The 12207-nt window shown below is 36.9% G+C and overlaps 1 protein-coding gene across 1 annotated transcript in view; it reads right to left on the reverse strand.

Annotated features, from left to right (window-relative positions):
* The window catches only part of nrxn3a (neurexin 3a), a 320711-nt gene that overhangs the window by 225493 nt on the left and 83011 nt on the right, over positions 1-12207 (reverse strand). Inside the window, exons 9-10 of the mRNA XM_016476816.1 lie at positions 4108-4546; positions 1498-1881 (exon numbers count right to left, since the gene is read on the reverse strand). Coding sequence (XP_016332302.1) covers positions 1498-1881; positions 4108-4546 — 823 coding nt within the window. The remainder of the gene's footprint in view (positions 1-1497; positions 1882-4107; positions 4547-12207) is intronic.

Raw genomic sequence — 12207 nt, forward strand, 5'->3', positions numbered from 1 at the left:
TTTTTTTTTTTTTAATAAGTATCGATTTGGCACCGGTATCGAAAAAACTCAAACGATACCCAACCCTACTTGAGACTAATTTTTGTTCTTGATAGGGAACATGAGCCTAATTATTATTATTATTATTTTAATTTTAATTTCTCATCTATTTGCATTTAAATTTACATTTGTTTATCAGACATTTTTACCCCAAAGCCCCAGATGTCAAAAATCACAAGCAGTTTATCATAAAGGTGCCAAAAATATTAGCTCTATTACAGTACAGAGCATAGAAGCTAGTTTTTAAAAATAAATAAGAAGGGCTAAAGAAGCTACATTTGTAATATTACTGTTGTCAAATTTTATTGGCGATTTGAGATATGTTACTGAAACGTTATCCAGACAAACGGTTACTGTAAACAGCAGACTACACCTTAAAAATACAGGTTCTTTAATGCTATTGTCGGTTCCATGAAGAACCTTTAACACCCATGGAACGTTCCATTGCACAAAAGGTTCTTTATAGTGGAAAAATATTAGAAAATATTCTTCACACTAAGAAAAAATGTTTATTTCAAAAAATTTTCACAGAAAGGTTCTTTGGGAATCCCAAAATAATTATTCTAAGGCATCGCTGCAAGAATCCCCTTTTGTATCTTGTCTTAAAGCGACTTTGGCAGTACTTGGTTCAAAACATTTGAAAACTACTGTTCTACCTCATATTTACTTCTTATCTACTTCTACTATAAATGTGATTATCTAAATAAGCTATATAGACCAAGAGTAAAATAAAAAAATAAATAGATAAATAAATAAATAAAAACATAACAATGGTTTCTTGTAATATCACACAAATGAATGAAGCCCAACAGAGAAACCAGCTCTCATGCCAACATAATAAACAATTTGCTTTGCTCAGTGTTCACGGGAAGTCCCTCTATTACCTGGTTACCTGGAACCCCTGTGTTCCGGCCCATATGGAGCCCTTCAAACATGCAGCCACAACAGACTTCAAGGAAAAGATCCGCAACCACTCAAAAACCCAGCCATCTCCTGTCATCTACCAAAACCATTCCACTTCATTTTTCATGTGAATATTATTATTTTTTGCCTATGATATCTGAAGATCTGTACGTTATGAGCGGCTGGACTTTTTCCAAGGTATGACATCATCAGGGGTTTGACTCGGACGCAACACTCCCCAAACCCCGGAGAACATCAGCTTCCATACAGCAACATGCTGAGATATTAATGAGCTTATAGTTTAACTGATTATCTGAGAGCTAATCCGCTGTTTACAAACAGCAGCAGATGGGATTTTACAGGTGAGAAGCTAAACAAACTGGCGTGACGGTTATTGTAAACGGTCCATTTTTTTATTCAAATGTTGCAATTGAAATTAAACCTGCCTCTCGGGTTTATTCTAAAACAAAGCAAAAAAATTCTTCTAGGAAGCCAGGGCTTTTAGGATTTTATGAACTAATAAAGGAAAGGTAAAGGTAAAGGCAGCTAACTCACCCCTCTCACACGTGCGAGACCAGTAACCAGTGCCTGTGCAGTCGCAGATAAAGCGATTCCATCCTTCTTTGCACACACCTTTGTTCTTGCACGGATAGCTGTCGCACTGTTTGCCTGGCATCTTGTTGCAGGAAGGTTTGATACCTGCACCGTTCTGGGCCTCAGCGATTTGCCTGATGTCCTTACTGCGACCGTCAATGAACAGGTCCCGAATGCATCCCACATAGCCGTAGTATAGCATGGCAGTCCATAATTCAGTGGGAAGGATAAGGCCGGCCCGGCTATCGGGGAGGCCGCCCAGGTACATGTCCCCCTCCAGGTCCAGGATCTCATTTTCGCCACTGGCGGTGAACGGAGTGCGACGGCTGTTAACAGATATGGTGCCTGGAAAAAAAATAAAGAGAGACAGAGATTATATGAGCCATAAAATACATAAAACACATTCACACAGTTATTGTTAGTGGTCCAGTAATGTTACAATTACTTTTTTAGCAGTTTAGGTTTGTGCATTTAACCCCTAAAATGTCCCCAAAAGTTATTTTATTTTATTGACAAAACTCAAAAATCATATTTGTTAATTGAAATACAGCTGCACGAAAATAAGTAAAATATAAGATAAAAAAAAAAAAAAAATGAAAATGAGTTAGAAATGTTGCCTTGGCAACTTTTATTTTCTTAACTAGCTTCTGCGCTATTCTGTATTGCAGTAATGCTAATATTGTTGCCAACTGTATGATAGATTGCTTGTGATTTTTCTCATCTATTTTGGGCTAAAAATGTCTGATAAAAAAGGTAAAGTAAGTAAAATGTAAATAGATCAGAATTTAAAACTAACATTAAAAACTGGAAGTGTAATAATAAAAGCTAGTTCAAATTATACTATATAATACTATAATAGTATATACATAATGCTAAAACTGGTTAAAAAAATGTAAAAAATAATAAAATATATATATACAATTTTAGTGAAGGTGCGAAAAAATAAATAAAAAATAAAATAAATGCATTTTTAATGTGAAGAGACTATAAACTGTAAACTAAAGTACTGTAAATTACTGCACTGCGTAATCCAGCAGGGTTCAGACTAAGACAATCTGTTGTGTGTCTATCCTGTCCACAAGAGACAAAGATAGGGATAGAAAGACTATCCACAGAGTATGTGATTGAGGGAGAGGGGGGCTACAAGAAAATTATTTTCTATTTATGACCTCATGGGGAGTGTGTGAATCTTGTAAAGCGGCGTCCCTCATACAGACACACTGATGTAAACAATGCATCCCATGTGGGGAACCAGGGATCAATGGGAATAATCTCTTCAGAACAGACACTGGTCCAGTCACCCACATGGCTCTGTCTAAAACCTCGCATTACTGATATCCTACAAGACCTCCCAAGGGCCCTGTGCTATGAAGTGATATGGAGTAGTCATCCATCGATTCAGAAACAGAGTGCCAGCGATTCAAGGGCCAAGAAAGAAAGAAAGAGGTGAAGGAGGATACAGAGAACGATAGAGGGGATAAAACCTAATAGAAAGTTATGTCAAAGTAGATGTGAAATGAAATGAAAATGTCAGCCTGCTTTGGACTAAATCTGTCCATTATTGGTGACTAAGCACTGTGCTTTTTGTTTAAAGCTGTTATCATTTGGCTGCAGAACTTAACGCCTATGGAAAACACACAAGCAATTACAGTATCCGACCGATTTAGTAATGAAACAAAGTGGGAGTTCTTCATGTGCTCAGTTAAAAATTGTTTTTAAAATGAGATACAATTTATGGGTTATGTCTTTAATTCTAAGAGCATATTTCCCACATGGAAATCCATTTTAAATATATTTTTTCTTGAATTTCATTTATAATTTTAGTAATTTCTTTCGCAAATTAGATTTACAAGGTCATTTTAGATATACAAGGCCAGACCTAAATGTCTCCTACCTTTAGGTCTATTTCATAAGGCAAATGAAACAACAGCACAACCACAATAGTGGGTTTGCTTTGTGTTCCTAACAAATTGTTTTTCTACCATAAATACTATGGAGTGATTTTGGGTTACTATATTGAATATTTCCTTTATTAACAGCCATATAATATTCAGCAATGTACACAGAGCAAAAAATAGGCTCTGCATTAAAACACTCATTGTACCTATATTTCTCCTACACTATACTTTAATACTGTAACATGTTAACATAAGCAACAAACAAGCTAAATAAACAATGAATTACCATTAAAAATAAATGAATAAATAAAAATAATAAATCAAATCGATTAATCACATCGAAAATACAAGTTTGTGTTTACATAATATATGTGTGTGTACTGTTTATTTAATAAATAAATATTATAAATATTAATATAAATAAATACACACATACATGTATGTATTTAAGAAATATTTGTAATATATATTTATATGTATAATATAAATCATATATAAATATGAATATATATTAACATTTTGCAGATATTGTTTATGATCAAACAGCAACATTACACACTAACTAACATTAAAAAAGTGAAATCGCAATCAACCACCCCTTTAAATGTGTTCAGCATTAATAGTAATAGGAATAAAGAAGTGAGTGTATTTGTCTGAGAATCCACACACTGACCTGATCTCCCGTCTCGTTGGATGTCCACATGATACCAGGCCCCGTCGTTCACCTTGTTCTGTGTGGCTTTCACTTTGATAGTCCCAGAGCCCATGTCCAGCAGCAGGTACATGCTTCCATCCAGAAGCTCAACTGCAAAAAAGTCCACTTTTGTGTTCTTCTGGCTACGGGCATCCTTTCTTTCCTGCGGCTTCCCGTGGGTGAAGAGAATAAGGCCGTTTGGTTCGGTGGTACGGAAGTCGAAGGATATGGAGCCCATGCGTTTGGTGTTCCACTTGGGTAGGCTGATGTAGGACTCGGGCGTCTCGAATGAGATGGGGTCCAGAGTGGCCACATTCTCGCACTTGAACACCACATCTCCCTGAATCTTCATTTTGGGATCCACAATGCGGGCGAGCCGGGAGAGTTCCAGCCGGATGTCATTGTTTTTGTAAACAACCTGTGTGGATGTACGCAAAGAATCACTGAATGATGATGATATATGGGATATCTTTATCTGGCTTTCAAAAATTATAAATATGAATATGCAAATTATTTTTTTTTATGCTGGATGCTAAATAGAGAGTCCAGGAAAGGTGACTTTATTCAAATATGACCTGTGATAATACCAATAGGCCAGGCCACTGCCTGCAAATGACTGTCTCTCAATGGTAATTGACTCGGGCTTTGCTGGCACAAGCATGTGGGTCTGGTTTTCTTGATAACTATGGTAATAGGTTTATAAAGCTGCAATGGCACTTTCTACCACAAAAGCTCTTAGGAAGCAAGTCCTGCCCCCTGCCTGCTTCCCAAATCTGACATTGTGCTTTGGGTCCTAGTGCCTGTCAGTTGAAACTAAGGCTATGTTCACACTGCGAGCCTTAGTGCTCAATTCCGATTTTTTTCTCAGATCCGATTTTTTTGTATAGCTGTTCACATTGTTGTTTTAAATGTGGCCAATATCAGATTTCCAGTGTGAACAGATCATGGTTCTGAACTGACCCGCATGCGCAAAAGAACGATACAAACAGGGTTTCCAGATTTTCACAACAAAATCCACCCAATTCTTTCTCAAAACTAGTCCAAAACTAGCCCAATCATGTTCAGGGAGGTAAACATTGCGTTAGTGGGGTCGCGTCAACCCACGAAGTTGAAAAACAACCCGCGGCAACAGAGGAAACAGTAGCCCAATTCCGCGGGGAAAATGTGGATTTGGCAACACTTGCCCAGCGTGCCGTCATACGGAAGTAAACACGAAGGATATAAAGTAAGCAATTATGCGTTTATTTATAGTGTGATCTGCTGCAGAAGCCAGCGAAATTATGTGCAGGCGATATGAAAAAATAAAGACAAGGATGTGACAAAAGAAAGCAGAGTTTTGAAACTTTTATGATATGAGCACCTCATGTTTTGCTTGTAGAGTTGTCACTGTAATACACATGAATTCTGTTCTGACACATAACACTTCCACTTATTACCTTTCACTACTGTCTTGATAACTTTGGGTATGTAAAATAGTGTCTCCCGTCAGCGCGGAATTATGATGAATGTCGATCTAGAGTGACGTAAAAGCCGCATGAAAGCCGACATGACCGTTCACACTGCGGTCGCATTGCAAAACATCTGACATAGATCGGATGTAGTACCACATATAGAAGTGGCACAAATCAGAATTCAAAGATCAGATTCCATGCGGTTTGTGCTGTTCTGTCACTGTCATAACAAAAACAGATCTGAGTCACATGTGAGCAAAAAAATCTGATTTGGGCCACATTTGCCTGCAGTGTGAACGTAGACACCCGGCCATGTGCTCTGAGCAAGTGCTTAGTTTTATCAGAGCTTGAGGCTTACTTTTTTCCCCAAGGCACACATGCTCTTAAATTGAATTATTTAGAAGCACATTAAAAAACATTATGGGCGCAACGAAAATGTATTCAAATAATGTTGTTGGTTTTTTTGTAATCAAGTAATACAAAGAGATATTTAAAAGCAAAATGATTTAACATTTTAGAATTAGTTTTTAAATATTTCTGAATCAAACTATATTTAACAATTATGCGATTACATAACATTTATGCATAATGTGGGACTTTTAATTATAAACAAGCCTGAAATACAGCGGACTTTTGTTTTGAAATGCCTATACTATTGACAGCTTTTCAAAAAGATGAGGGAGATAAAATGAATGATGATTCTGGGACTCTTACAACCATCGAAAACATACTGCAACATGCAAACAAAATAAAGTAAATACTGTCATAATTAATTAACAGTAGATCATAAGCAATTTATTGGCATAAATGTGCAGTATTGTGAAATCGTGAACATGTACCAGCACCACAATTTTAATTTGAAATGTGCAGGGCTTATTTATTAAATTAAATTATAGCCTTTTGAAGTTAAATAATTACATTAGGCTGTTTTGCGATTCCTTTTTTTCCATCCTCAAATTTAAGACCTCTTAAAATGATAAGTTTTAAAGGATAAGCCTTTTTACGACCTTACATTTAATAAAACTCCACTGGGACTTTTTTTTTTTAATTTACACACGTGCTCCTTAATACATTTTACAGTTGCATTAAAATATTTAAGACTTTTTTTATTTAAGACCCTACATTTCATAAAACTCTGCGGAGACTTTTTTTTTTCTTTTATTCACACACACAGGGCCGTACCTAGGCATAGGCGAGCTAGGCGGTCGCCTAGGGCGCCACCAGCTGAAGGGGTGTTCCCAAATACATTTTACAGTTTGCACGTGAGTGAGTGAAGCGCTGACAATGTTGAGCCCTGTTTGCATGTGGTAAAAGGCTATCTGGGCTATTTTTTGCAAATTAATACGGTCACCTTACTAATTTTGCATGGTCTGACCATACATTATATTTAATACAGATTAAACCGGTATAGAGCGTACTGTACCTGCAAACTCCGCAGAAATTCGCTGAGTGTGAAATTGCCCGCTTTAGCTAATTTCTCCTGAAGAAAGAGATCTTTTTTTTTTTTGGGGTGTACATTTTTAGAACATCACGCTGTTTGTGAGTGCATTGACACTAGATCAGAGTGCTGTCAATTGCTGCCTGATTGGTGCATGCAAAGTTTGCATTTGGAGCGCTCAACAACGCCATTAGATCAGTGGGCTCTGTCAGTGATTTGGCAAGGTAACACTTTTTTTTGCCATGCAATAAAGCTAAGTTCAAAGGCCAATTTAAAATATTGGTACAGTAAATAAAGTGCACAAAATCAGTATTTTTTTTTTGGGGTGTACATTTTTAGAACATCACGCTGTTTGTGAGTGCAAGCAATCGACACAAACGCTCCAGCCCTGATTTTACAGTTAATCCTGGACATTGCGGGGTGTAAATCAAACATCCTCTCAGGTGCAGGAAGGGCAAAGAGGAATGGAAGGATTGTGTTCTGTTTCTGCAAAAAAGCCACAGAGATATCCAGGCTTTTCTCCTCTGTTGTGTTTCTTATCTGATAGATCATAAATATCATTCTCCCTGAGGGGGATCCATTTCTCAGACAAAGCCATACGTTGGTTCCTCAGATTGGGAGCAGCGTCATAGAGGGCAGAGCCTCACGTTATTTAAAGGGGACGTTAACACGTTAACGAGTATTAAATGATTAAGTAGCTGCATTGGTTACTTTTATGCATCTCATACAAACATAGTAATTTTTCTCCACAAGACTAAAACTGCTAGCTTCAGTCTCTTATTGTTCTTTCAAAAACAGTATTTCTTCTCTGTAAACCATCATGGTGCTGTCAGATAGATTGACGTACACTGGCTCTGTTAAAACTCTAACATCATGAAGAAAAGATTACTTCAGCTGCAGAATCAGAGAAATTTAAAGCACTTATTGCAGCTGTTGTCTAGTAACTGTAGACTATATTATTGAATTCCATGTCTGAAATACCAGCATGATGGTAGAGCATGTATAGACTGTTTTCTTAAAATAAACTATATTATATCAACTGGAAATTTTGAGATTTACCCACACAAACAATATATAGAAATCAAATATATTTTTTTAAATAAATACACTACCATTCAAAAGTCTGGGGTCAGTACGATTTAGGGCTGCACGATTATGACAAAAATCATAATTGTCGATTATTCCGTTGAAATTGTAATTGCGATTATTAATTACGATTATCACAATTTACACTGAATGATGTTTATACCATTGTTTGAAGCAACTATCAATTACTATTACAAACAATTGTTTGAAATATCCACACCCTACCCCGAGTCTTGATTCTGAGCTTGCAAATCATATTTCAGTTGTCCAAACTGTTAAATCTTTTTGCTGAAATATTCTTTAATTGCATTAATTTAATTTTGGACCGCGGTGCAAGCCATAGCGGAAAAGCAGCATATGTCATTTAAACAAAAGCATTTCAGGGGAGAACAAATATTTGTTCCCCTGGGTGAAAAGAAGGGTTACTTCTACGCCCCTAGAAATCTGACATTTCAATATAATGCCAAGGCTTTATCTAACAACACCTGGTATGTAGTTTGCAGGAAAGACAAGCAAGAGTAACTGAGACATAATCTATAGATAGACATGAGAAGACTCCAAGGATCTGTCTGTGTGGATCTCAGCATTATGGATTCGGCTGTGAGGGAACGTAAGGATTGACTGGTTCTTACGTAAGTCTTTGTTGTACAGCTAAGCTATTTACAACCAGAGAGGCCATATGTTCTTCCCAAAGCTTTTGAGAAAATTTAAAAAAAGAAAAAGTTTGATAAAACCCTACGGCATAATAAACCTTATAATTATAAGGCAGCATTGTACGCTTCATGTCTAAGCCAATCCCAGAATGCACTGCACATAAAATACACACAAACTGATTAAAAAAAAAACAACAACTAGAGGTCGACTGATGTATCATTTTGCTGATTAATCGGCACCTATAGTTGATTGCTGCCGATAGTTTTTCCAGGTTGCGTCTGTTGCAGTCATTATACAGTACGAGAGCGGCCCTCTAGAGGCGGAATCACTGACGCCACGTGCTGTTTGTTTTGACTCGTGACACTGCACGCTGCACAGAGCGGGACACTTCAGACGCTCGGATTAAAAACATCGCCAACTAAATGGTGTGTACACATCATTCCGTAGTGCATGTTTTCATATCATTACTAAGTAATTAATTTGCTGACTAGATGCTGCATTAATAGAGAAAGAACAGCAGAATGTTTGCTATCAAGGCTGAGAGGACGCGAACATTAGCAGCACCTCAAATTATTAAAACATTGTGATCAAAACACGCAAGTCTGATCCAAATCCTTAATGTCACGACTGTTACCATCTATTTGCATTAGTTTATATCCAGCTGGCCACATTAATGCATTTGTTAGCCAGCGAAGTTGCAGATTTAAAGCTGTGACGTGAGAAAGCACATAGATATGTTCATACGTATCCTGACGGGAACTCGAAAGCGTGAGCATATTACCCCTGTCCTTCAGTCTTTACATTGGTTACCTATGCGTTACAGAATTAATTTTAAATTGCTCTTATTGGTTTTTAAGTCTTTAAAATGTTTAGCACCCTCATACCTCTCTGATCTGTTGACAGACCACCAACCTGCAAGAGCGCTTAGGTCTGCCAATCTAAGGCTCTTAGTGGTTCCCAGAACCAGACTCAAGTCTAGGGCTGATTGAGCATTCGCCGTAGCCGCTCCGAGACTTTGGAATAGTCTACCGATGGAAATCAGAACAGCCCCTACACTATCCATTTTTAAATCTAGGTTAAAATCATTTTTATTTGATCTTGCTTATTATTCATGATTTGCATTTGCTTTGACTTGGGTCTTGCAGTTTTATTTGTGACCTTGTCCTTGTCTTCTTTCTGTTAACGGTTATTTATTTTGTACAGCACATTGGTCAACGGTAGTTGTGTTTAGTTGTGCTTTATAAATAAATTGAAATTTAATTGAAATACGGCTGAAAGAAATCCTACCGTGCCACAGAGCACCACTCACACAGTTTTCTATTAAATTACATTATATTTGTCCCAAATTGTTGTTAATGTACATGACTTCACCCTAGGCTGTAAAATTGTATATTGTGCATTTTTCAGTGAAACATTTGTCTTTCTGTGGCTCTAATAAAGTCTGTATGCTTCACATACATTTAGCTGTTTTTCTAAACACCGAACTTCAAACTCATCTATGACGCTTTTTGATCATACTTGAAGTGAATTTTTGGCCGTTTGGTGATGAAATATACTGTTTTAGACCACCGCTTGAACTGAACGCAACGTGTCCGGTGTGTGTGAGATACTTGATACCTGCGAGTTGTCCGCGTGGCACTGTGCTTTTTGCCGGGTGTGTGACTAACATATTTTGTTATTTAGATTAGATAACCATCGCATGTTCTAGAATACAATCAATTAAAGTGTGAGAGTATACAATACCCATATATATGTAATTTCAAAGCTATGGCCTTTTTGTAGATATTTAAAGATGGCCATGTGTTAATCTCAACATCTACTAATACATTTTTTAATTTTGAAGTTGCTTCTGTTAACATTAGATAATGAACTATGAACTAAATTTAATGATCAATATATAGGCTAATTAATATTAAATATTGATATTTTTATTCATGTACAAAGTATGGTTCAGCACTGTTTTTAATAGGTTTTTTTTAATAGTAAAGCACTATTTTAGTTTTCGTTCAGTATCCATTTTGAAAACCATTGGTTGATTAATTGGTATCGGTCAGTGTGGACCAACCTAGATATCGGTATCGGTAAAATCCACTATCGGCCAACCTCTAAAAAAAACACATAAGATGACAGTATAAATATAGTTATATTTCATTCAATAATGAAAAGTATTGATAAAATTATTTTCATTTTATTTTACTGTTTGTGCATTTTGCAAACGTTATTTATTTATTTACTATTACTATTTTCTGACAGCTTTTCTCAGGTTCGGACTATGGAGCAAATACTCACTTTTTCCCTGTTTTCTGCTTCTGCTGAAAAAATGCCAGTTACATTTTAATTTGAAGCACATGGATTAATTCAATTAAATTATTATAATTAAAATGGCATATTTCTTTGTATTATTTATGCTTATTTGAGAATTGCATTGTTAGATTAGCAATGCAAACTCAGTTAAAATCAATTGGAAGAGATGTTGACCAATACAAACTGGTCACTTGTGAAGTTAAGATGCTGACTAAGTAGACAGTAGGCATGAACTCAGCTTAATAGGTTTTGGAACAGAGTTCATGTGTCATCTGCAGAGTCCATTCAACTTATTGTATTATTGTGCACCTGTGTGTCAATTCTGCTGATGAAATATTGAAAATATGTCTTTCCACAAATCTCCAGTGGATTAAAAGTCTGAAAGTCCATCTACTCTCACTGACTGCTATAAGCATGAGATAAGCAAAGGCATATTTGCTTGAATTTGAAGCTAAGGTTCTGTTGTACTGCCCATGCTGTTGAGCTGAGAACTGGAAGAGCGGCTATGCACATTCTCAGGGTCCTCCCCATGCCCGCGGCCTCCTCTCTGCCTGTGCTGGGCCTGTAGTGACACCCGCATTCATCATCCACAGCTGTCTGCTTCTACTATAAATCTCTGCCTACAGTGCCTACCCACCACTCTCAAGGAATTAATAGCCCCCAGGTCAAACTGGAAAAAATTTGGAAATGTGCATAGAATATTCACTAGTCAAGCATGCCAGGTGGCCCTTTGTGGATGTTTTGCATGGGAGCTCGGGGGAATGAGGTGCAGAAGGGTCTATATGGCCTGGTTGGACATGGTATAACAGGTCAGGGCTTGCACAGCCAAACGTTTGACTATCGGCATAATGGCATCTGGTCTGGTTTGCAGCTTATTTAACTTATTCTGTCAGAGTTAGTTTTGTTTTGTTCAAACCTCTGCTAGACCACAGCTCATTTGCATACACTGTATTAAAATGTAATTTTCCTCACAAGCTCAGCAGTCTTGAACCAAATGCTAATGCTAATTAGCATGCTAGCATGCTTCACTTTCACAAACAACTTAGCCACATGACCTATGGGAAAATCTGTTATCAGTTAATGGCTGCTAGCCATTTAAAACAGACTATCTAAAAAGTCATCTTAAAGAGATGGAGATGAAAATTT

Source organism: Sinocyclocheilus anshuiensis, unplaced genomic scaffold (genome assembly GCF_001515605.1).
Source record: "Sinocyclocheilus anshuiensis isolate Anshui unplaced genomic scaffold, SAMN03320099.WGS_v1.1 scaffold869, whole genome shotgun sequence".
NCBI lineage: Eukaryota > Metazoa > Chordata > Actinopteri > Cypriniformes > Cyprinidae > Sinocyclocheilus > Sinocyclocheilus anshuiensis.